This window comes from Camelus dromedarius, chromosome 3 (genome assembly GCF_036321535.1).
Source record: "Camelus dromedarius isolate mCamDro1 chromosome 3, mCamDro1.pat, whole genome shotgun sequence".
NCBI lineage: Eukaryota > Metazoa > Chordata > Mammalia > Artiodactyla > Camelidae > Camelus > Camelus dromedarius.
In genome coordinates, this window is record NC_087438.1 from 37230152 (window position 1) to 37256997 (window position 26846).

The 26846-nt window shown below is 33.9% G+C and overlaps 1 protein-coding gene across 2 annotated transcripts in view; it reads left to right on the forward strand.

The window, feature by feature from the left end:
- GPBP1 (GC-rich promoter binding protein 1) overlaps window positions 1–22311 on the forward strand; it is a 58271-nt gene extending 35960 nt beyond the window's left edge. The window contains exons 4-13 of one of the 2 annotated variants that reach the window (XM_031445455.2): window positions 1518–1641; window positions 1778–2001; window positions 2983–3049; window positions 4089–4148; window positions 10012–10196; window positions 10808–10948; window positions 12217–12384; window positions 13142–13329; window positions 16325–16427; window positions 21341–22311. In XM_031445455.2, coding sequence (XP_031301315.1) covers window positions 1518–1641; window positions 1778–2001; window positions 2983–3049; window positions 4089–4148; window positions 10012–10196; window positions 10808–10948; window positions 12217–12384; window positions 13142–13329; window positions 16325–16427; window positions 21341–21499 — 1419 coding nt within the window. In that variant the 3' untranslated portion in view covers window positions 21500–22311. The remainder of the gene's footprint in view (window positions 1–1517; window positions 1642–1777; window positions 2002–2982; window positions 3050–4088; window positions 4149–10011; window positions 10197–10807; window positions 10949–12216; window positions 12385–13141; window positions 13330–16324; window positions 16428–21340) is intronic. The other variant, XM_010977754.3, reaches the window with a different exon arrangement.
- The last annotated feature ends 4535 nt before the right edge of the window (window positions 22312–26846 follow it).

The window sequence follows — 26846 nt, forward strand, 5'->3', positions numbered from 1 at the left end:
TGTAATTTGAGAGTCTTATTGAACCAGTGGCTTGTTATAGGTGGCAGAGGGGAATAAAGTTTATTCCAAAGGGTAGTTGCCACTTCTGCATGCAAAACTAAAATGTCTATAGGGCCAGGCTAGCTGCACCCTTGAACACATAATTTCCATTTGATCAAGAGAGCCCTATTGGGCTCTTTTATTGGGTAGCCCTTAGTTTGAATTGTTCGTTTTTTAATGAGGGGTCAGCAGTAGAGCAAGAGCCACATTCCATTTAAAAAAGGAGCATACTTGGTGTGTGTGTTAGGCAGGTAGCTCTGTTGTACTGGGAAATAGCCTCTGAATACTCCAGTATCTATCAAGTCTTCAACCTCATGTCTGATTTTCTTCTCTTTTCTGGTAGCTTATACAGTTTTTGCTAGACCACTTGGAAGGGAATGGGAATCACCTGTCAACCTGTGACATTCCCTGAATGGAAGAATCTTGAGCATTTTCAGTACAAGCATATAACATTTGCATCAACTGTAAAACACAGCGACAGTACATTAAATTAGCCTAGGGACCCCACCTGCGAGATCACTTTAATTTCCCTATCCTACTGCTGAATTTTTCTGAACTCTTATCAGTCATTTTGGTGCACTGGGATACCTCTTCCCACTGTGGGGACACAGACTAAGAAGTTTAGTACATGCATATTAGGGCTACAGTTTAAGCTTTCAAGAGGTTACATGATTTCTTTAGCTGGGAATATGGGAAAGTACAGAGTGAAGGTGAATAGTTGTGAATTTTTGTTTTCATACATTCCTAATTCTTAAAATGAAGTCTAATTCTTTAAATGAGGTATTCTGTGTCCTTTGTAGTAATTTGTTTTTACATATTCTTTTTTTTTTTTTGGATAAATTTGTTAAAACATTTGCTTTGGAGAAAGGAGTTTGGAAATGTAGAGAACTTAAAACTGTAGCTTCCTTTGTCATAATTTTCTGAGTTGAAAACCATGAGCTGTTTAAAATAGTGTGTGATACACAATATAACATTTTCTTATTAAAGAAATGTATATTTTGCCTTGTTTTCCTTACAGGCATTTTACCTTTAAAGTTTTTGTGTAAATAGATGCAGTTGTTGAACTCTTTCAGAATGGTGCTCTTGGGGGAGGGTATGGCTCAAGTGGTAGAGTGCACATGCACGAGGTCATGGGTTCAATCCCCAGTAACTCCTCTAAAAAGATAAATAAATAAACTTAATTACCTCTCCCCCAAAGTAAAAAATAAAAATAAACACACACACAGAGTGGTGCTCTTTGTTTACATTAGAGAAGAAATGTAAGAAGAAAATAGAGAAACAGTGGCATCCATCTTACGTTACCAATTACCAAACACATTGAAAATAACTACAAAGTCTTAGCCATTTAAAATTCTTAGAAATAAAGTCAGTATTAGCTAGTTTTTAAAGTTATTGTCAGGTGTGTGTGTGTGTATATATATATATATGTATACACACCCACACACACATATTTACTGTATGCTTATGATTTGTTTCAGTCGTCACTGAATTTTGAGAAGCATTCTGAAACCTTTTCATGGACAGAAAATCGTTACGATGTGAATCGTCGACGACACAACTCTTCCGATGGCTTTGATTCTGGTATTGGACGTCCTAATGGAGGTGAAATTTTCTAAGGAACAGTAGAGTTTAAGAATAATTTTCTTCATGTTCTTTTAAGAATTGTTTTGATTATGATTGAATCTTTAGGTGTAAGCATCTTCTCTGAATTTACAATACTTTACCATTATCAAATAAGGTAACTTTGGAAGGAAAGAAAAAAATGGATGGCGTACACATGGAAGAAATGGTACTGAAAATATAAATCATCGAGGGGGATACCATGGTGGAAGTTCCCGTTCTCGTAGCAGTATTTTCCATTCTGGGAAAAGCCAAGGACTACATGAAAACAACATACCTGACAATGAAACGGGGAGGAAAGAAGACAAGAGAGAACGCAAACAATTTGAGGCTGAGGATTTTGTAAGTTTCTTGTAATTTTAATACAAGCGAGGTTTCTGTAAGTGCCCTTTAAGCATCAAGTTCTTTCTCAGGAGATTTTTATCAGTACAGCTCATCTTCTACAGACATCACACTTGATAGGTTCAGTGATTTTTAACCCTTAGATTTTGTGAGGCTTTTTGTTCATAAACTACCACCCCCACCCCCATTTATTCCTGTGTCCCACCATGTGGTCTTTTAAAACTTTAGATAAATTTGTCATTTTATTCCTCATTAAATTTAAATAATTTCCCTTTTCTAGACAGTATCTATACTAAGATTAGCTTTAGAGTACACATTCAGTGCTCAGCTCAGTTTTCTTTTTAATACCCTGAGCGTCACTTTTTGAAATACAAATTTGTGCTTTGCATTGAGAATTGAGTGATAACTAAAGCATCCAGCAGTGAACACCTAACAGAAGAGCTGATGAACAGTCTGATTTTCCTCTTCCCTGCTGTTGACCTTATGCTAAGAAAGGATGAATGATTTTTCATATTGATGCAAAAACTACTTTCTTTTGCATCTGCTCTGTTTTTAAAAACATTATTATTTTGGGGGATGAGTTAGGTTTATTTATTTATTTTTTAACAGAGGTACTGGAGATTGAACCCAGGACCCAGTGCATACCTCATGCATGCTAAGGATGCACTCTACCACTGAGCTACATCTTTTCCCCTGCTCTGTTTTTTTTTAATTCACAATTTTTTCTTCAGGTAAATGGGGGTGAGGAGAATATTTAAAGACAGTTCCCTTGTTTTTTTCTAACTGAGGGTAGATAGAACCATTTTAATTGTTGGCTAAGCAGAAAGTAAGATTTATGAATAATTAGTCTTTAAAATAGTTAGGGGTTCATTGTATTATGTCATTTTGTTCAGTATTGAGATTACTTTTAAAAGGTTTTTTTTTGTTAAATGTGAGCAGTTTAAACATTTGTTGTTTTCTTTTTATTCTAATTTTTTTTAGCCGTCTTTAAATCCTGAATATGAGAGAGAACCAAATCAGAATAAATCTTTAGCTGCAGGTGTTTGGGGTAAGTAATTTTTGATCTATCTTTGAGGGATATAAAATGTTACTTTTAGGTTTCACTTTTTTTTTTTTAATAAATAGTAGATGAGAATTAAACTTTATTTTAAATGCCAGATTTTGATGTGCTAAGCTACAAAAAAGGTAGCACTTATCTTTTAAAAAAGATACTGGGAATAGAAAAGAGCTTGATTTGAGTAGTTGATCTGCACATGTTAGTACCATTATGTACACTCAAATATGAGGTTTTTTTATTTTAAAAAGGTCGTATAAGTTAATTTAATGAATTCATGTCATTTTGAGAGTAGCCTGATAAACAACAAACTTAGTTTAATTTGTAGTTTTTCAAAGTTGAAAACTTAACTGGAAAGATAAGTGCTTTTACTTATAATTGATATAAACTTAATTTTTTTTACCTATGAAAATGGTTATACGTGGAGAGTATTCAAAATAATTGCCTATCGAACTAATTATGTTTGAGATTATTTGCCTTTTTAATTGTCAAATCTAATGGTATTTTTTTCTGGTAATAACTCCCTTTTCTTTAAAACTGCTGAGAGTTTAATTTGATGGCATCTTACAGAAGATTAAACTGCACTCATATATTGCAACTTAGTTAGCTTTTTAGAGATTCAAGTGAAGTTTAAAATAATGGAAAAATTTAAATTATGAAGATTTGATATCTATCTGAAAAATAAATTTAATTATTACCAAATTCAGAGGTGATGTATCCACTTTGGAACTTGTACACGTTTATTTGTATTTTTCTATTGAAAATTAATAACTTACCAAAACAAAAGGATTGTGGCTTATGATAGCATACTAGTCCTAACAATAAAGGCATTATTTTAAACTTTGCCACTTCCTGCGCTGTTCTTTACTGTATTTATGGGGTGATACGCTGGGGAATTATTTTGTTTTGATCTCCCAATTTATTTAAGGGCTTCTTGGGGGTGGGGGTGGGGGTGGTCAGACACTTGTTAGAACCATGTAAATGGCATTGTTTTTTCTGTATTGCAAATTAGTATTTCTACCACTCTCCCCAGGCCTACACGCCCAGACACACACATACCCAACCAAAAAAATCTCCCAAGCTCCTCTCTTAGGTATGTTTCCTTATTATTCAGTTTTTCTGGGAACAGCTGATTGCAATAAGAATATAGAACCACCTGGAAGGTGTTAAATAAAATCTCTAAGAAATTAGGAGTAATTTGGATTTGATTAAAATGAAAGTAAATTAAAAAATCAAGCATGTTAGTGAGCGTTTGTCATATAAAACTACCTATAGATACTATTGGTAATGATCCTTGGTTAATTTAATAGTTTTAGAAGTGATTTACAGGCAAATACATCTTTGAAAATATTGAGAATAAAATGTATTAATATAAAGATTTTGATTCTACTGTTTCAGGGTTGGTCTAAGGATTTTGAGCACTAGTTGAAAAGATGTTTAAAAGGAAGATGTACTCTTTACTGTGTCTTAGGTAAACTTAAAAATGTGTTTGCATTAGAAAGAAATGGTTAATTGTGGCTTCGTTAACTGTTAAATTCCCAGTACTTCCCATAGGAATACAATGAAACTTTCATTGTATTACACTTCACGGTTCCTTTCTCATTTTACGCCCTGGGTTCCCAAATATTGTTTTCCCCATTGCAATATTTAAAATAGCTATGTTCCTGAGGAAGACATGAGAATTTTAGGAAGGACTTCAGTAGAAAACTTTTCTAGTGCTACTTCTTTCCAGGTAAGTCAAAATTTAATAATGGAAATATAATATGTATTAAAAAGGAAACACCACTAGTTTGTCCCTGAAACTGTCCTTTTGTAGATCAAAAACTGCAAGTCTAAACATAATATCCCAATTAAAAAATACTTTGCATGAAAGTAGTTCAGCTATTAAAAATTTAGTTAAATATAAATTAATGCTACGTAGAATCTTAATTAGCTTTATTGAAACACCCTGCAGCTTATATCTGTGACTTCTGTAGTGTTTTGATCTTAATCAGATTAAGTTGTTACACATAAAGTTAGTACTTACTGAATTAATTTTTCTCATATCTCTAATAATTTAAACTAAGACAAATTCAGGTCACTTCATTGTGCCTGTGAGAATTTTAAAATAACTTAGTTGTGTGATTTGGCGGTGATAAAGAGAAAATGATTTGTATTGATGTGTTTGTATGCAATTTGAGACATTAGTAACTATTGATTAGTGTGTTTCAGATATCCTACTGGTTATTTTGTGTTGACATTATATGCCAGCAACATATTATTAGCGGAGCCTGACATTTGGTGCTTAAGATACTAAATGATGGAAAACTTCAGTCACTAGTAATTAACTTGAAGCATAGTCTTTCAGCTCATTTCAACATTTATATTTGTGTTTATTCCTTAATAATTTGGTGAACTTTTCTGCTTTTTTGCTCATATTTGATAAACTACTTAAGAGCATCAAGGCTTATTTTAAATAATTTTTTTCATTTGTTTAGCCTTCTAAATCATAGCAAATTGGTGACCAGTTCTTAGGTTGTTTTCTAGAAAATTATAATGATACTAGCCACAGGTCAAGTGACATGATTACATTAAATGAGGTTAGGTAATGAAAACAAGTGGTTTTGAAAGTGACTTTGTAAATGGAATTAAGAGAAGGGAATAATCTTTATCAAATTTCTTTGTAAAGAAACATTCTGTTGGTGGATTGTTTATGTACTGAAATGACTCCTTTAATGTCTTACCCTAAACAATTGTTAAATTTATAACAATAAGAAGAAAAAGGTTATGCAACACATGTTCAAGATAGAGAGGGAAAAATTAATAGTTTGATTAGACAACTTGACACAAATTTTATTTGGCCAGAGTTAGAAGTATTACTTGTTCATCATTTAAGTCGTTTTTAGTTTAGAAGTGTATTTATTTAAGCTTGCTCTTCTTAATATGAGTAATGTGGGGACCTTGTTAAAGGAAAGAATAATATACCATTGCTTTGACATAAATAGTGAAACACATGTGATTAAAACTGTCATGCTGCTGTAAAACAAAAAGATTTGTACATTAAATAAAAAATTCAAAGCCAGCAAAATTCAAGCAGCATCTGTCTATATAAAAATAATCTTAAAAAGTTTCTTTATTAAAATTAGTGTTCATTTGGAATTTGTTTTGATTGCTGTGGTATAGATTCTTTGAGTTTGATATTTGTATATGATTATGTTTAATGTGACTAAGTTTCTTCAAATTAGTGTGAAAACTTAATTCAAATACTATTTACCCTTCATCTGGCAGTATGCTTTGGTTCACATATTAAAGTTGCCTCTTACGTCAAGATGATGAGGAATTAGTAACTGGTATTAATGTGATAGTGAAGGAAAGGGTGGACCTTGACTTGGTAGTGCACGCTTATAAGCCTCTTGTTTTGACCCTTCAGTATAGGCTGATTATTAATATTTTTAGTTGGGGATGGTACACATTTTGAAGTATCTGACTAGCAATACTTTAATTTCCATTTTCTCCAGTAGTATAACATAGTGGTCAAGTGCATTGGTTTTAGAATCAGATAGGTTTGGGCCCTAACGTTTGGTCTATTGAGGAATTAAGATGTCAGCTCTGACTGATGCATGTGACTGATTTACTTTGTATCATGTGTGGCAGTATTTTAATCTTCCAAAGAACTGAACCACTCCCCTCCACCACTGGCTTTGTATTTAAGGAACAAAACTATCATATTCAAAGATACTGGAAGAGCATGAAATAACAAGATAATAAAGGAATATTTAAAGTTAGTTATTATCAGATTACAATTGTTTGTGAGGATAGAGGGAAATAATGATTTGAAAATCCAAAGCTCATATTTGCCTTCAGGTATTTTTAAAGCAATTTGAATGAGAATAACTGCTTATGAGCTTGAGATAATAAACACATAACTTACAGAAGGAAGTCACTGAAGTCACTTTTTAATTCTTTTATGTAAGTGTTAAAGTCTTTCATCAGTACATAAATTTTCTCTTTAAAAGAATGAACAATTTGGGTCTTTTTCGTGTAGCTGACCAGTTGATAAAGTAAATGGAGAAAGTGTAGAAGGAGACAATGGATACTGTTTAAATCCATCAGCTTCAAACACTTAATTCAGAAGGTTTGTTTCAGGAGAAATTTATGGAGATAATCTATGAACAGATGAAGCAGTTTATAAGTAGTATAAAATAGATATAAATGATGTAAATTTAAGTTACCAGTGCTGCCCTCCCCTTTTCTATTACTTATATTACATTAAGAATACTTTCTTTCAGCTCATATGTTCTAGTATTGACATCTGACACATTCTTATAAATTTAAGCTCTTAGCTGGGAGGGGATCAATCAAAAGCAGGAGATTTTGGAGTCCAAGTACTCAATTTTGGTCAGTCAGTGTCATGGTAGCAGCAGTTCAGCAGCCAGCAGCTGGTGGTCTTGGAGAGTCTCCCTGGGGTCTGGCGGCTCACCCTGGGAACATAGACACTGGTAGCAGACACACTTGGGAACACTCCACCATGTGAACACCAGTGCTGGGGGCCACCATCCTGGCTCATTAGGCTAAGAACACGTTCTTAAATGGGCAGCTTTATGTAGTATGTTCAGCATAGTTATATAGGACGTTGGTTAGTCTTTATTGTGTTTATTTCTGTTATATCTTCCATACTTTTATGGATTTTAGGTTTAAATTTTAGGTTTAAAATTCTTGAAAGGAGACACTTTCAATTTGAAATATGATTGGAACCCTGTTATTTGAAGATAATACGTGACATTTCTGGACTTTTTTTTCCTAGTACTTGTTTTAAAGAAAACATTTCACAGTAACTCTAAGACAGGAAATGCTGTTTTTCATTTTACAGATGAGAGATTAACTAGTGAGGTAGGAGCATGTATTAAAATTCTGTAGATCTGATACAAAAGGACATGGTCTTAGTCTTTGTACTAGAATGTTTGAAAATGAATGCTTAGTAAGTATATCAGCACTATGCCTGCTTCTCTTTCCTCCCACTCCCTATATCCTCCGTTTAGGTACCTTTACCACCTCTCTTCTATGACTGATTTTTCTGAGGCTTCATCTTTCTTCTTGGTAGGATATTCTATCATTTTTTGCACTGAAGACCTCTTTGAGGAAACTGTCAGACTCTTTCTCTTCAGTGTGTAGAAGTCACTTTTAGGAAAGGTGAAGTTTATAGTCAGGAACTACATTGGTTGAGGCTTAAACCTGATGTGCCTACTTTGCTATCTGTTCTCTTCTGTCTTCTAGTTTTGATCAGTGATGACTTTATCAGTCATGTTTGAACTTAGTTGTGGTGTACTGATAGAGCTGCCCCTGCTTCAGCACTTGGACTCCTCTGAGACCTGACCTTGCAAAACTCTTAACTGCCTTTAGCATTTCCCAGCATCAGCCAGTTACTCCTCAGATTCCTGAGTTTCATTTAATTTAGATTTTGAATACCAGACTGTTAAGATTTTCTCTTATATTTTAAGTATTGTTAATAATCAGGAATCTTTTTTGTTTTATTTATGCCTGTCACCATCTGTTTACTAGAAGTAATTGTGAAATTTAAATTGTTTAACACTATTTCTAGTATTCTTCATTGACCTCTGTTTGAGATCATTATTCTTTATTTTCATTTTGACTTTATTATGTTCTTGAGAAAAACTATGTATTGGTGATAAATTTCTGTGTCCTTGTGTGCCTGAAAATATTTTTCTTAGCCTTCATATCTTGGGCCTTTGTAAGCAGCCAAGAAGTTGGAATGTTTACTCTAGTAGATTAACATGTGTTTAACGTTTGGAAAGATGAACCCTTTCTCACTTTGTTTATTTAGGTCATTATTCTTTGTTCTTTTATCCTTTTTAGCATTACAGTAAATGAAGCACCATAACAACACTGTATTCTGAAGAGTTTGAAGTCTCAGATGAACTTTGAGAGTCCCTCCAATGTCCCTACGAGTCCTTATTTTGTTTAGTTTTTGAGATAATCCAGTAGGAAGTTTGGTTTGAGGCAGGGCATCATTACACACATCTGTGCCTACTCACCATCTCACAGGATCATATCTTAAGCTAATTTTAATTTAGGTTTTCTGTGATTTCTCGCTTTGAATTAATTCTTTTCTTCTAAACTCTTCAACTGTGAAACTGATGTTTTCAGTTTTTCTCTGGGAAGAAAGATGTACATCATTGCGATAATTGTGAAGGTGTTCACTGTAACACCTGTTTGATTACACATTAACTGATCAAACTCTAGGAGTAGTTTTTCATATTTTAGCAACTCTAGTTGTCTTGAGAATAACTTTCAGTTAGCAACTGTTATTTCTAGTACTGTCTTCAGAGGCTGGTATTGAGTTGAGTGCCCTGTAACTTGCATAGTGCCTTCAGTGTAATTGGATGGCCATTAAACATTTAAATGAATTGGTATTGTGAAAATGATCCCTCTTTTCATTAGTCATAACTTAAGTGGAAATTTAGAAATAGAGGGACTGTAGTTCCTTTCTTACTGGTAATAACTTTGAGTGACATAAAAAGAATGAAAAGGAATTAGAAAAATTCTCTTTTCAAGCTGGAGATGAGGAAAATACACTGTATTTATATATTATGTCTTAAGAGCCATTAGGATAAATTTGTAGTAAAAAATACCTAATGAAAAGTATACTAGAATGTTATTTTTGGCTTGGTCATAGTTACCCTTCTAGGCCACAGTCTAGCTGAATTCATCTTTGTTACTTGACATTGATCAATTCTTGCTATGATCAGTCTGTTTGAGCTTTATTTCTCGAACAGGAATATAGTTCATACTTACTTAGCTTAATTATTTTACCTGGGAAGCCACTGTGTTATTTTTAAATATCAAGTTTGGAATATACTATGCTTTTGGTGGTTTAATTTTGGAATCAAAATTCTGATGGTTGAATTTTACGCTAAAATTTAAACTCTATAACTATTGTTCGTGCTTTATTTATGCAGAATATCCCCCGAATCCTAAATCTAGAACTCAAAGGATGCTGGTCATTAAGAAAGGTAATACAAAAGATTTACAGCTATCTGGATTCCCAGTAGTAGGAAATCTTCCATCACAGCCAATTAAGAATGGGACTGGTCCAAGTGTTTATAAAGGCTTAGTCCCTAAACCTGCTGCTCCACCTACAAAAGTAAGTTCTAAATTGTTAAACATGCAAATTTTAAGTTGATATCAATTGGACTACTTTGGGGGGAAAATGTTAAAAATTTCACATCAAAGTGTGGGCATATTGGTGGGCTGCCGATTTCTAAGTGGAAAGTGCTGGCCCACTGTGTGTCATTAATTATATCTCTACTTGTTATGTGTGTGTTTATCCATGAATGTTTTCTTGTTTTAGTAGTAGTAAATGAAATTTATAAAATACTTCTTTTGTTAGATTCATGTGTGATACATTTGCTCAGTAGTAATACATAAAATGTTCCTTCCTCGTTGTTCAGTTTTAGGTTTTTGAAACTCTCACCTGTGTTTTCTTGGTATTAGGCAAAAGAAATCTAACTTTATTTAGGCTTATAAAACTGGAAAAAAAAAGTGTGGGTAGATGTTTTATCTGCATACGAAGTTTTGATTTTATTTGTAAAAAAGAAAGGAGAACCGTGTAGGAATGATTAAGATATAATACAAAAATAATTGTTTTTATGAGCCACATGTAGTCATCTTTATTTTATAGTGTTCACTTTGTTTTCTCTCTCTTCTGTATAATCTCTGTTAGATACACATTAATGTTTGTGTGTTTTTCTTTAGCCTACACAGTGGAAAAGCCAAACTAAAGAAAATAAAGTTGGGACTTCTTTCCCTCATGAGTCTACATATGGTGTTGGCAACTTCAATACTTTTAAGTCAACTGCCAAGAATTTTAGTCCATCAACAACTTCAGTGAAAGAGGTGTGTGTATGGCATTTAAAATTACTCCCAAGAAGTGAAACATTGAACAAAAGGCACAGTTTCATTAAACAAACTCATTAAAATAAGATATCTTAGTCTTTTCAGAAAACTTGACATAAATTCTACCCTTGATTTGCACTTTAAGTTGGGGTATTTTTAAAAATTTCCAAATACCCCCAAATGTAGAAAAATCAGTACAGTGAAATACTTATATACCTAACCATCAGAAAGTAATTCTTGAGAAAAGAAATATGAAAATGGCTATTTTGACTTTTGTCATAGAGTTATGCTATGCTATAGGATTGAACCTTGACTAAAAATGAGAATTTGTAGTATTTAATCTTTTGGAAATGATGGACATTTTATTAGTGTTAACACTTAGAGGGGGCAGAGAGGAGGAAGAAGAGGGAAAGATGCATATTATTATTTTACTGACTCTGAATACCTGGTGGCTTACATATTTCTTTCTCATTTGACCAGGTTTTTGAAACCTCTAGACTAGGGAGTTCCCTGACTAGTTTAGGGTCAGAAGGCATTTGTGACTATGTTTTTATACCTGAGATTGCTCTGGGTACTATGTTAATTCCTCATATGCTAGTTCTTAATCAGAATGTTAAAGCTGTGATGTAAGGGCCAGCATTCTCAGTTGGGTAATTGTGGCTTAAGTTCATTATAGTCTGCAGACATTATTGGCAATAATTAGGGATTTTGATTTATTTTCATGGCTTAAAATCCCTGTGACACAAAATTCTAACATTCTGTTTTCTTTTGTACTCCCCAAGAAACAAAAGGACTCCAGTACATGTTCATTTGCTGCCCCCTCCTGGCCTCCCAAAAAATTTTCCCTCGTGAAATCCTGCCTGATAAACCTTATGTGTACCTGCTACGTCTAAATAATTATAAAATACTAGATCATATTGGAAGCTGTTAGTAGAACTCTGTGGAACACAATCCCCAAAACTGCTCTTTTTTGTATTATAGAAATGTTTAAGCAGCTTTGGGATCCATTTTATATAATAGTATTTAAACTCCTAATTTAGAATCATAGTTCTTAGTGTTATCAGACCTTAATTGTTTCTGGGATAAGAAAGTTCTTATGTTTACTTACTCAGTGGGATAGATTAAATATGGCAGGGTTAAAGGAAAATAGAATTTGAAATCAATTTTGTATTGTGAAAAAGGTGAAGTAGAAAGTTGTGGTAGTTGTGAACTTTATACTGATTAGTTCTCTGTCTACATATTTATCGACATTTCTGATTTTTTCTTAGTGTAATCGCTCAAATTCCTCTTCACCTGTTGACAAACTTAATCAGCAGCCTCGCCTAACCAAACTGACACGCATGCGCACTGATAAGAAGAGTGAATTTTTGAAAGCATTGAAAAGGGACAGAGTAGAAGAGGAACATGAAGATGAAAGCCATGCTGGCTCAGAAAAGGTAATTGAACTTGCCGTGTAATTCTTAGTTTGATGTTACCATGTCATTAGAATGTTTTGGCAGATATAATTTAGGATTTTTAAATAAACTGTAAGCAAATTTTCGTATCTCTGAAAGCAAGGCTAGCTAACTATTTGCATAAATAATGATTCCTTTCTGAAGTAGATTTTTCTTACTCTGTAGTTCCTGTTCAGAAATGAAATTTAAAAATTCATATTTGTTTTCTTCAGTTTCCCCTATCTTGCCTTCACTGCTTATTAGTTGTTCTTTTAATCTTTTTAAAAACATTTTTTTTCCTTTTGGTGGGGGGAGATAATTAGATTTATTTATTTGTGTGTGTGTGGTTTTTTTTTTTTTGAGGTACTGGTGATTAACTCAGGATCTTGTGCATGCTAAGCATATGCTCTACAACTTTAGTTACACTTTTCCCCCTTATTATTTATTTATTTTTTAAATAAAAAAAAATTTGTTGTTTTTTGTTTGTTTTGTTTTCATTTTGGGGGGGTTTTAGATTTATTTATTTATTTAAATGGAGGTATTGGGGATTGAACCCAGGCCCTTGTGCGTGTTAAGCACATACTACCATTGAGCTATACCCTTCCCCCACAGCTTAGTTTTACATTTTATAAGAATGTCTCCTAAATGATTATATAAATATTACAGTTATATATTACCAATGAAAATCTAACCAGGATCAATTAAAGTTTTTTTTTTAAACAACTCTTTTCTCTTTTTTTTAAAACTCCCTAAATATCAGGATGAGGACTCATTTAATTTGCATAACAGCAATAGTACTCACCAAGAAAGGGATATAAACCGAAACTTTGATGAAAATGAAATTCCGCAAGAGAATGGCAATGCCTCGGTAATTTCTCAGCAGATTATTCGGTCTTCAACCTTCCCACAAACTGATGTTCTTTCTAGTTCACTTGAAGCAGAACACAGGTTAGTGTGTTTACTTTTTTCTCTGTATTTTTTATATCCAGAATTTTGATATTATTATAGAAAGTATTTTTTAACAGATTCATTGAGATGTAATTTATATACCATAGTTTTTTTTACTCAATTTGCTGATTTTTTGGGGAGTGGGTTATATTTGAGGTTGTATAACTGTCACCACAATCTAATTGTAGAACATCTCCATCACTCTAGAAAGACTGTGTGCTCATTTAAAATTTCTCCTCATTGTGACTCTGTCCTAGGCAACCACCAGTCTACTTTTCAGTACTTTCAAGCTTCATCCATGTTGTAGTATGTGTTTCTTTCTAATTCTTAAGTTATATACATATCTAAGAACTCATATTGCTTGATTAAACAAATTAGATATCAGTGATACAGTTCTCAAGGATGACAATTTTTATTCTAATGTATAAACTAAAATTCAAAGTATGAAATAATCAAGCATATATATTACTAGTTTTATTATCAAGTTTCAGTGTATCATCAAGATATTGAGAGACAGCTGCAACATCAGAGGGGTAGTTTTCTTGTCTAAGCACCAAATCAATTAGCAAAAATGAGTGCCACAGAAATTCAAGGGAGTCTGGGGTTAGATAACATAATGGCTTGAGCACTAGTCAGAAAGTTTTAATTGGGACCAAAATTAAGTCTTAAAGGGTAAGACATTAATTTGGACCTGGGTAGTAGGTTGTGCTTTTGGAATAAAAAGGGGTACGGCAGGGAGGGTATAGCTCAGTAGTAGAGCTCATGCTTAGCATGCTCAAGGTCCTGGGTTCAATTCCCAGTACCTCCATTAAAAATAAAGAAAGAAATCCCCCCCCCCCCAAGCAGGTATGAAGGGATGTTGAATACGTACCTAGTTTGTTTTAGAGGCAATGAATGGAATATCTTGACATGGGTACGGAGTCCTTAATGGAATTAGAAATATATTGAAAAGGCAGGGCCTTAGCTATTCAAGCTCTTTAAATGCTTCAGATGAAGAAATAGCTCAGGGAAGTGAAGGAGTTAGCCTGTGTTTTATACCTGGTTTGTGATAGAGTAGGAATTGTGACCCAGGTCTTCTACTTCTAATTCTATGCTTTTTCTAATGTAAGGAATTTGCATTTGTGGTCATGGTGTTAAGGTTAAGGAGTTTGTTCTTTAGAAAGTGGGAAGCCACTGAAAATATTTAGCAGAGGGTGGGGAAAGTGGTATCAGGGTGATTTGGTAGGTAGTTTGAAAGAAAATGGGAAGAAATGCTAATGAGAAGGCAAAGTGCAAATTAGTGTCTTGGTGTATTCCTAATTGTGGGGAAAAGGGAATATATGGAGTATTTTGAAAGCTATTCTAGAAACAGTTAACAGTTTATAGCCCCTGGAGGGAAGGGGAAAGAGGAGAGAAAGAAATATTTGCTTTCATAACATTTGAAATAATTTGTTCTATCTGCATTATTATAAATAGTCATAATTCAGTTTGGTTTTTTTTTTTTTGAGGGGGTAAGTAACTAGGTTTATTTATTTTTAAAAAAATTTTTAATGGAAGTACTGGGGAATGAACCCAGGCCCTCATGAATGCTCAGCACACACTGTACCACTGAGCTATACTCTTCGCTAATTCAGTTTTTAAAAGTGAAACAAGTAAAAGTAAGGATTTAGCGAAAGCAGTTACGTTGTTTTTACCAACCCAGATCTGTAGGTTCTGGACTGGATGGTATTGAGAATGGAAATGCCATTCCACAGGGAGGTCATCTAGGTTGCAGTGAAGACAGTGCACTGGAGAAGAAACATTAAAAGATGAAAAGGAATGTGAGCAATAGTAATTAACGATAATGGTGACATTTTAGTCCAGAGGCAGCAGAGTTTGAAGCAGTGTGTAATAACTTAGGAGGCAGAAACCCAGAATTTCATTTCTTTCTTTCATTTCTTTGCCATCAAGTAGGCAAGTTTATTTTTACTTATGTGATCCTGGTTCTTCAAGTGTAAAGTGTGGGTATAGTGTTAAATTTTATTTTGAGTCTCTGAGCACTGATAATTTTATGAGCTTATTTGAGAAAGGTATAAAAATTAAACAGGGTAGCCAATTTGTGACAGGCATGAAGATAAGTTAGGTGTAAATAGGAGTAACAAATGCTTAAAGAATGTAATTATTAAAAACAACAACAACAAAACCCCCAGTGCAATCAGACCAGTACAAGATACATAGCCATATAAGAAGCAGAAGCTTTGAAGTCACTAAGTCAAATGCAGCAGTTTTGGCTACAGTGTTTTTGTTTGCCCAACTGGAGATAGTGGTTGGTTCCCCATTAATCTTTTTTTGAACTTTGTTTGCCTGAGATAGAGATACTCTCTTTAAAAATGAAAAGGAAAAGGGAATAACCGTAATAGTTATTTTACTTAAGTCCTGGTTGTGAGCTTTTAAAAAAAAAATTGTCATTATGTTACTGTAGAACATACTGCCTCTTTCCAGTTGAACTGTGTTGAGGGTGATGACTGGTATGACATAAGAGGTTATGGTGATATTGATAAATAAATAAATTATAAAATACAAGGTAGGTAATGTAGCCCAACTTTTTTTTTTTTTTTTTTATAAAGTAGAAAAACAAATGAGTAGCTGAGAACATGATGGATTGTGGTAGTCCTAAAGAAAATGGGGAGGAGTATTGCTTTTACTTTTAGTACAAGAATTTAACAAATTTGCTTCAGTTTCTAGCCTAAAGAACCTTTTTCAGGTTTCCAGCCTTTAAAATCTCTGACACCAAAGGTAAAGCAATTAGGCAGTTCGTTTTGATCTTACTATTTAAGATAGTTTATTGGGCTTAATGTTAACTATTTATTCATTTTCAGAAAGATGTTTGAAGCTTAAACTCTAAAATTTTATTTTGTATATCATACAGACTTTGTATAGTGGATAATGGATCATACTTTCTTGCATATCATATAAATGGAATTATCTTACTTGGGTGAAGTTCCAAATTAAATGTATTCATTTCCTCCCTTTCCAGATTGTTAAAGGAGATGGGCTGGCAAGAAGACAGTGAAAATGATGAAACATGTGCTCCCTTAACTGAGGATGAAATGAGAGAATTCCAAGTTATTAGTGAACAGGTAAGACTTGAATCTTAAAAGTTCACTTTAAATTGCCCTTCCTTAATCAGAACAACATGTAACTAAGCATTTGAGGCGGGGCAGGGAAGTTTTATATTCTTATGTAGGAATTTATTAGACATCACACTTAAGGCGTGATTTCCCTTTGTTTTAAACAGGTCTGCTGTGATGACGATTTTAAATCTATGGGTATACAGTGCTTAGGAATTAGTGTAAAGACTATGTCTGATGTGCAAAGAATATGTCTAATTTGTCATTTTCCAGACATTTAAAAAAACTTTTAAACGTCTTGGGGATATGCAAGAATGCAACAGTAGCTTTCCCAAATACAGCTTCACCTTTTATCCTTTTCCTTGCACAAGAATATTTTGTATTCTAAAACATCTCATTATATGTCTCCATAATTGCGTTTCTGAAAGAGTATTCCTTTGAAAATGTTAGGAAGTATGTCAAAGTTTTTATTTATTTTTAAAAATTCATTATAGTTAAAAAAATTAGTTCTGATCATGCAGAAATGTTTTTCTGTATGGAGATGTTATAATTGCTAATCTTCAAAACACTAAAATGTTTTGAATGAAGTCTTTGAGGAAATTAGTTATATAGACTTCATTGTCCTAATTAAAAATTTGTGGCAAAATACACATAACAAAGTTTGCCATTTCAGCCATTTTTCAGTACACTGTTCTGTGGCATTAAGTAAATTCACATTGTTATACATTACCACCATTCACCTCCAGAGCTCTTTTCTTTTTGTGAAACTGAAATTCCGTACCTGTTAAACCATGGCTCTTCATTCCCTCCTCCCTCTACAACCCTTGGAAACCACCAGGTCTACTTTCTGTCTCTCAGTTTGACTACTTTAGGTACCTCATGTAAGTGGAATCATACAGTATTTGTCCTTTTATGACTGGCTTATTTCACTTAGCATAGTGTCCCTAAGGTTCATCTGTGTAGCATATATCAGTATTTCCTTTCTTTTAAAGGCTAAATAGTATTCTCTTGTATGCATACCACACTTGATTCATCCATTCATCCATTGATAGTCACTTGGGTTGCTTCCACCTTTTGACTGTTGTGAATAATGCTGCTATGAATGTGGGTGTGTAGATATATCTATGAAGTCCTTGTTTTCAGTTCTTTTAGACATACGCCCAGAAATAGAAATGCTGGATCATATGGTCATCTATTTTTAACTTTCTGAGGTCCTGCCATACTGATTTTCCATAGCAGCCACACCATTTTACATTCTCACCAAAGGGGCTCTCCTTCCTTCCCTTCCCCACTCTCATTTCTCATATTTCTTTCTCCTAACACCATTTGTTGAAAAGACTGTCCTTTCTCCATTGAATGGTTGACTGGCATCTTTGTCAAAAATCATTATGTATGCAAGGGTTTTATTTTTGGGCTTTCTACTTCATTGGTCTTTAGGTGTGTTTTTTATTCCAGTGTCACATTGTTTGGCTTACTACAGTTATATAATGTTTTGAAATCAGCAGGTGTGAAACTTCCATCTTTGTTCTTCAGAGATTGTTTTGGCTGTTTGGAATCCCTTTAGATTCCATATGAATTTTAGGACGGATTTTTCTGTTTCCACAAAAATTACCTATAGGATTTTGATAGGGATTGCATTGAATCTATAGATTGTTAAGATGCAAATACTACCCAAAACAATGTTAAGTCTTCTAAGCCGTGTCTTTCTACGTATTGGTGTTTTCTTTAATTTCTTCCAGCAATATTTTATAGTTGTCAATGTAGAAGTCTTTTGCCTCCTTGGTTAAGTTTATTCCTTATACTCATTCCTAAGTATTTTATTCTTTTTAATGCTATTATACATAGAATAATTTTTTTTAAGAATTGTTTTCTTAATTTTCTTTTTGGATTGTTCATTGTTATTTTTGTGTATTGGTTTTGTATCTTGCAACTTTGCTATGTATGTTCTCACAGTTTTTTTTGTGTGTGTGGAATCTAGGCTTCCTACATATAAGATCATGTTGTCTGTGAGCAGAGATAATTTTACTTGTTTTCCAATTTTGTAATTCTTCCTTCCCAGTTAATGTCAATTTTTTATTCAGAATTTAGTGTGAATCATGTTATTTTTTTACCAGCTGATGATGATAATACTGATGATAATAAATCGAAGGATTTTTTTGGTCATGTTTATTATATTGTATGATTTATAAACAAAAATTCACTTTAAGTGTATGTACAGTTGGGTGAGTTTTGACAAATGTGTATAGTTGTATGACTGTCATTCTGAAAAGTTCCTCATTGTTTCTCTTTGCATTCAGTTCTCTCACTCCCAGCTCTAGCCCCTGGCAGACACTGATTTGTTTTCTGTTCCTATAGTTCTGCCTTTCCAGAATGTTTTACTAATTGAACCATACACTGTGTAGTCTTAGATCTGGCTGCTTTCATCCTTTTGAAACTCACCCAGGTTTGATGAGTAGCAGTCCATTGTATGGATTTACTAATTTGTGTATCTCTTTGAAGGATTTGTTTTGAATCTGAGGAAAGGCATCAAGAAAAACCCATTTGTTACCATTAGAATAAGGTAGTAGTCCAAGGAAAGCATGATATTGTCTGACCAAGATAATTGGCTTTAAAACCTTGTTATGATGAGGGCAGGTAGATACTGGTAGTTTTTAAATAATTAACTGATGTAAAAAATTTTTGCATACTGTGGGTTGGAGAGCAATGGCATGTAGGTATGATGTTCATTTTTTTAAACAAATGACAAAGGCATGGATATATTTATATTAATATTGGCATGTTATTTGACATTTAGATGCCTGAAAAATCACTAGGCCTGATGCTGTTTATAAGAATATTTATATTTGGTAACAGATAAGAATCTGAATTCAAACTTCCTCTATTCAAATTCAGCAAACATTTATTGAGTGTTCACTGTGCCCAAGATACACTGGAGTTTACAGAGATGAGTTCCTTCATAGTGCTTTGGTTTAATGAAGAATTCATGGAGATAGACTCCCATGTAAAGCAGAATGTGATGGCAGTTTTCAAAATGTTCAAGATGAGGACGAGAGAGAGTGTGTCATGCAGATTCATCAGATGTTTCCTGAGTGTCTACCACATGCCAGGTCTTATTGTAGAATTTTGGGAAAACACAAAAATTTTTGCCCACATAGAATTTATATTCTAGTGATTTAATCTAGAGGTTAATTCCAGTGCAGTGATCTGGCAAAGCAAAATTGAGTTGGAATTGAATTGGCCTTTACCAGGTAAAATGGGGGGAAATGACACCCCTGATATAGGGAGTAAACAAAGGCAAAAAGAGTTCAGGACATGCTGGGGTTCAAAGTGGCTGGATCATGGGGTAGAAAGTTTTTATCCCATGCAAGATCATGATTACAATAATAGGGTGAATCTAAGTCCTAGTTTACCCTCGAGAGTCCCAGTTTATGCATGTTAATCCCACTGTAGTTATTAATGACAAATGTTTACTTTGATTCCCAAAAGTGTCCTAGTTTGAATGATAAATTACATGGCCACCCTAATTGTAAGTAACGTTGTATGTCTTAATACCCTTAGGTGTTGTGCTAAGGGCATTTTGTAGTATTTGTATGAAGTAGGTAATACTAGTCCTGCTGTATAGATGACAGAACTAAGGCTTGTAGTGGTTGTGTTAACTTGCTCTAGGTCATACAGTTTATCAATAATGGAGCTAGATGTTGAGCCCAAGTCTGGCTGAGTTTAATAGCCTGTGCCCTTAACCATGATATAAGGTTGAAAAAAACCATATGATTATATTATGAAGGTCTTAGTATGCCATGTCAGGAGTATGATAGGAAACTTTTCAAGGTGTTTTTAGGCACATGAAACAGTTTGTACATGTGGAAGTACAGGTATAGTGTAAGGTGTATATTGGGATTGTAATTTGGAAGACTAGAATCAGGGAGATTAGTTGGGAATATATTGTAATAATTAGGGGAGGGATAAATGAGGGCCTGAAGTAGAGAAATGACAGTTAAAAAACATGGTCTCGATGAGACTTACCTGGAAAAGAATCAGTAACCTATGAGCTGATAATTATCCTATCATCATTTTAGACAGGAATGCAAGAGAGGGAGCTGATTTTAGGAGACCTAATGTATGTATTTTCCCCCTTGGGAACAATACAGTTATTTAGAAAATATCAGAGATAAAGATCAGATTTGATTTCTATAGAAATTCTTCACAGCTAATTTCAAGCCTCCCATATGTGATCTTTGGCCTTAATTCTTATTACCATACTAGTCCTTTAGTTCTGATTTCTCATTTTCAGAAATACATTTAATATATTTTTTAATATCTTAATCTCTGTGGTTAGTTAAAGACTTCCCTTTGTAAAATACCTTACTTGAATACTACTTACTGGAATACTTTGTATTATAGGTGTTCTACAAAGTATGAATAAAGCATATTGTGGGGTGTATTAATTGCCCAGTTGGGATAAAAAGAGCTGTTCAGCTTAATGGTTGTTGACTATTATAGGCAGCATCTGAAGGTACTTATTACAGTTTTCATTAAGGAAATGAAAGTTTGGAAAGGTTAATCCCTTAAAAAGTGACAGAATTAGTTCACGCCTATCCTGTCTGGATCCAAAATCTGTGCAGTTTTCACTAGACTGGTACTGCACACTAATTTTTTTTTAATTGTGGTTTGGTAGATGGTAAATGCAGTTCTCTCCTAAAGGTAATGATTTATTCCTAGGAAATACTTTGGTTGGATCAATTACTTTTATCTAACTAGTTTTTCAGAGATAATACCATAATCTGTGGAGTTTTTGGAGTAAGATACAGTTTTATTTCCTTTATTGTATTCATGATTACATTTAATTATTAGAGCATTCTTAATTTGAAAGTAACTCTTGGAGGATAGTTTGTTTATTCAATTTATTTTTGTTGACATTTTAGTTACAGAAGAATGGTCTGAGGAAAAATGGTATTTTGAAAAATGGCCTGATCTGTGACTTCAAGTTTGGACCCTGGAAAAACAGCACTTTCAAACCCACTATTGAGAATGATGACACAGAGACAAGTAGCAGTGACACATCAGATGACGACGATGTGTGAAGGATTTCCTAACAGCTTTAGAAATTTTAGTGTGATACATCTCTCATACAGTTTGGGGTGAATTGTAAAAATGAAGAACTATAATTTATGTAGTAAAATACCCCATTAGAAGATTTTTTGGGGGGACTTCAATATGAAGACCAAGAATGTTGTGTTGGGCTGTGTTGAACATTATTTCTTTGTAAATGAATGTTGTAGAAATGAGGACTTTGGTTGATCCAACATTGACTTTCTTCATCACTGCAGCATTTCTCTGACTAGCAATGTGACGATGTAACAAATGAGATTTTCTCATTTAATAATAAAAAATTGTGTAATGTTTTGCAAAGCTTCTGTCTTAAAATGTCCAGGTCTTAAGAAAAAAAAGGCAGCTTACACTGTTTTGCTTGCAGTCCTATCTTTTTCGTACAATGGAAATCCTCAAGTCCACTTTGTGCCGCCGCCCCCGCCCTCACCCCCCACCCCCTAAAAGGACAATGTAGCATGTTGGCTAAAACCTGGAGCAAAGTGCACTAAAACATTAATCTCCTGAACTCAACTGTTGTGCTAGTCACCTTTTAAAACATAAATTGCTCTTTAGCCATTTGTAGTTAAGTAAATGTTACAGGAAAGACTTGCCACATTTTATTCCAAATTTTAAGAGGTGATTTTCAAGAGCTTTATTTGGGTATGTTGTCAGACCAGGATTTTCAGAGTTGCTGGAAAAGAGTCTTGTGGGAAAACTTATTTTGATAAATTATTACACATGCAGAAAAACTGATCACACTGACTGGATCTGTCCACAACATGGAAAATAAACTGGATTTTCAGAATATTGTCGTTCTCTGTAGTGTTCAAGGTACTGGTCTCTAAACACAATGTGCTTTATTCACTTATTAAAATTATACTTTATCACAAATGTTGATTACCTTTTGAGTTTAGAAAAAGAAAGCTATGGAAAATCCTTTTCATTATCAACTACTTAATAAGTTTATTAAATGAGTGAATGTTAACCACTTTATTTTTCATTTGCACATTAACTTTAGAATCATTTCTGTTTACCCTTGATTGAAAGAGTAATTTGGCTCTGTGTATTTTGTTTTTTGATTTTTCTGGTTTTGTTTACTCATACTTGCTTTTAGCTTCCCCCATCCCACTCCCATGTTTAAATATATGCTTATTGTAAAGAGCATAATCTTAGAGCAAAATGTTTTAGGTTTTATGTCAGACTGAGGTAATCCTCAATCTGTTTCCTCAGAAGGCTGCAGTGTTTTTGCTTTTTCTTATTTCAGTAATCCTTCTCAGGCTCCCCAGCGTTCTCCAGAAGCCAGATTTTTTTGTTCACGCTGAGACTGGTGGTGATGGGAAAATTAAAACACAATTTCACCCTCCACAAAACTTATGAGGATGAGTTAGAGTGGTAACAAAGTATTTACCTTAAAGTTATCTTTTAAAATAGGCTTTTATTGTACAATGTGCTACAGTCAGTCCAGTCACTTAAAACAAGAGACCCTAAAAGTACACTTTGACAAAGCTCTGTCAGTGTCACATTGATTGTCTTTGTGACTCTCAGATTGTACTCTTTGGTTAATAGATTAATGAAATCTGTCAGATGCAAGTTGTATTTGCTAACTCAAGCCAGAAGGGACCTGAGAAATGTGGTTTACGTTTGAAATCTACCTTACTGAGTTTTCTAAACAGCTTTCTGAAAAGATTCTGTAATTTTCTGGCATTCTCCGCTTCCATTCAATTTTTTTTTTGCCATAAATCCCATTTATCAGTATTTGTTGTTTATTGTACATCTACGCATTGTGATATGGAATGTGTTAAGCATAGTAAGGAACAGTGGTATGTTTATTCTGTGTTAAAAGGTAGCATTAACCAATTTGGTTACTGAGTGGGTGGAGCCATACAAATTATTTTGATAGAATGGTGTGGATAAAACTTAGCGTAATTTTAAGTTGCTATCTAAATAATGGGCAGCTGGTTAAGAGTTTGGACTATAATTGTTTGAAAGGGAGCCCACATACATTGTAGAAACTAGTTAAATTTTATGTCCAGTGTGAAATTGCCAAACCCAGGCCATGGGGGCTTGAAAAAAAGTACTACTTTTGACTGCTTCAAACTTGGTTTCTCTGCAGCAAGTTTTTTTTTTTTTTTTTCACACCCACTCTATTGCGATATAAAAGGGCACAAACTACATATTTATAGCATGTAATTTGATAATCTTTGACCTGTAAAGTCATCACTGCAATCAAGGTAGTGAACATACCTGTCAATCCACGAAGTTTTTTGGTGTCTTTTTTGTAATTCCTCCCTTTTACTACTACTCTCCACTCCCCCCACCTTTTTTGTCGAGGAGGGTGCCGAAATGTAATGAACAAAGTTCTTAATGAATTTAAAGTAGCATTTCAAAAATTGTATCTTGTTTTATATTAAGGATTAGAATAAGTTATTTCCTTAAGTATATTTTTATTAAAGTTGAAATGAATATAAAAGTGTTAACTTAGAAATAATCAGGTTGATTTGATAATGTCAGGTTTACATTAACACGTTGATTGCTGAGTCACCCAAATGTGAGTGACAGTTGTGTTTCCTCAGGGGCCCCATCACCCAGATATGAGTGACGCTTTCCTTCATCCACTTATGCAAGCAATTTGCAGCAGTATTCATTTGTAATACAAGTGTTTAAAACAATTCAAATTATACTGAAAAAACAGACGTTAATTACAAGCACGTGTATTGTTAGTGCGTCACATTGCATTGAAGCGTGAATTTGGGCCCCACAGGAAACACCCAATTCACAGTGGATGATCATGTGTTAATTAAAATTCAGTATGTTGAAGGGCTTGGTATCCAAACATATGCTAAGTTCCTTTTGCTAGTGTTTATAAGAGCTGTAGTTAGATTATGGGTATGTAAACATTTTAAACTTACTTAGGAATGTGTCATAAATGATTTGTCAGCCCCCCAAAAAATAACCTTAATCTGATGTTAGATTCTACTTGGATGATCCATAATCCTACAAACTTTATAAAATTAATGTTTTATTAAAATGCACTTCATTAGAATATAGATATCTGGACTAGAAAAGGCTGTTGAGAAATTTTTCTTTAAAGTGAGATTTTTTATTTTTTACTTTGGCTTATAAACTTAGGGATATATTTCTAAGGCTTTTAAATGATAGATATCACTAATTGAGAAGTGGAAATTGTTACTCTTTCTTTTGAACAATATGTTTCTCAAGGTTATAATGGTTACTTGGCTGTTGGGGATGAGATGAGCCGGGCATTTCAAGCAATAGCAAAAATCCCTAAAAACCTCCCAAGTGCTGCAGAGAAGTTTTGATTATTCTATTTTGCTACTTGATTTCCTTGCCTTAGGCAGTGCTGAATGGTAGAACTTAGAAAATTGATGGGGCTCCCAAGAGAACTGGTTATTTTAATATATAATTTGAGGCACTATGGGGCACATGGACCTGGAAAGTTTGTAGTTAAGGGTTTGAGAATGTGCTATTCAGTAATTACCTACTTTAAAAGGTTTTTTAATTGAAATACTCTTGATTTACTTATGAGACATAACTTGTGCAGTTGATTGCATGCATTTAATTTATTCTTCAGATTATATTTGTTTTGTAGAAACCTAGTCTGAAACAGTGAAGTTTATAACGTGTTAAGTCATTAGGTGTATTGAAAGAACACTACTGTGGCATGTTTAATGCAGCAGCTTTCTAACTCTTGATATATGTAAGAGCCCATGTTGTAGTGGTTTCCAAACTTGTCTGCCCATTGGTGTCACTGGAGAGCTTTAAAAAAAAATGGTGATTCTAATGTATTGACATGCAGAATGGTGGAAATAACCATACCTGGATTTGAAACCTGGCCTTGCCCTTTATGTGAGCTGCGATCTTAATCCAGGTAAGTTAGCTTGAGATGGTAATATCTAGTCCGTAGAGTTATTGTAAGGATGAAGAGAATCATGTAGAACATCTGGTATAAATCCTGGCCACACAGTAGGTGTTCCATAAATTTTAGCTATTATTCACTACTGTTAATACCGTGTTACTCAACAGGAACTCCAGTAGCATGTAGTACCTTTTTTTTTAAATTACGTTTTAACAGCGGATACTACTATAAATGATTATATATGGTGTGAAACATCTGGTTGAGTTCTCACGGTGAACTAAAACTGACTTGTTTTCATCTCTGCTTCATTTATTTGCCATGCTGTTACGAACTAAGCTTGATAGTCTGATTTTCCTTAATCTTTAAAGTGAGGTTTACCAGTTTCCTGAAATGGAGCCATCAACTAATGGTAAACCATATTCTTGTGAACCAATTACAAAGATGGGCTTCAGTGCTTTCAAATCTTTAAAAATAGAACTGCCTTGGGCAGTCACATCATTTTATGTGATTTGTGGAAATAATTCTAAGCTGGAGTTTGACTTGCTACCTCTACTCCATTTCTCTCAAGGTTTCCTGTTCTCTGGGATGCTAAGAATAAACAGAACTAATGGGCTGGAGAATTGTGGTGAGAGGAAAATAACTTTAAAGCTGCTTACCCTTAAGTGGACACTAGATCATGGAACAAGCTCACTAGGTCTAGGTGACTGACAACGTGAGAAAATTAGATTATAGGTATCAGCTTTTGTGACTCTGTAATGATATACTAGAGGGTCTTTTTAGTAGTGAATTTGTGTTGTCATAGCCTTAATGCAGCTTTAATTGTGTGTGTGTGTGTTTAATGACAAGAGAAATGAGCAAACAAGCAATTGATTAACCCGTATTTCTCTTCAATTAGTCTGGATACTTTATAGTAGTTGCTTTCTAGAAAGTTGATTTGGTGAGGTGAAAGTATTAATTTTATTTGGAGTTAGTATTTTCCCCTCCAATTTGGACTTTTGACCTGACACAGCATTTTTTATTATTTTGGTGAAGTGAGTTGTATAATGAGCCATTTGGCAGAATGAATAAAATCTGGATACTGAGAAGCAAGGCATACAGCAATCATCTTTATGCCCAAATAGAGGCATAGAAGCTTTGTGCCACTTATCAAGTTGCCTGTAATTTCCTTATGGGAAATTTTTTCTAAATTGGGTGTTAGCCAACTTTCTGTAAAGGGCAGATGGAAGATATTTTAGGCAATGTAATTTGTTGGAACTACTCAACTCTGCCATTACAGCATGAAAGCAGTGATAGACAATATGTAAGTGAATGGATGTGTTCTGTGTTCCAGTAAAATTGGCCATCTCAGAGCAGTAATTTGCTGATCTGTCTTCTAAATCTTGAGGACCAGACCTTTGAAAATTTATCTAAAGTGAAAGTGGGCTGTATTATTCAATCTTTGCACCATTACCTGGATGATTTTT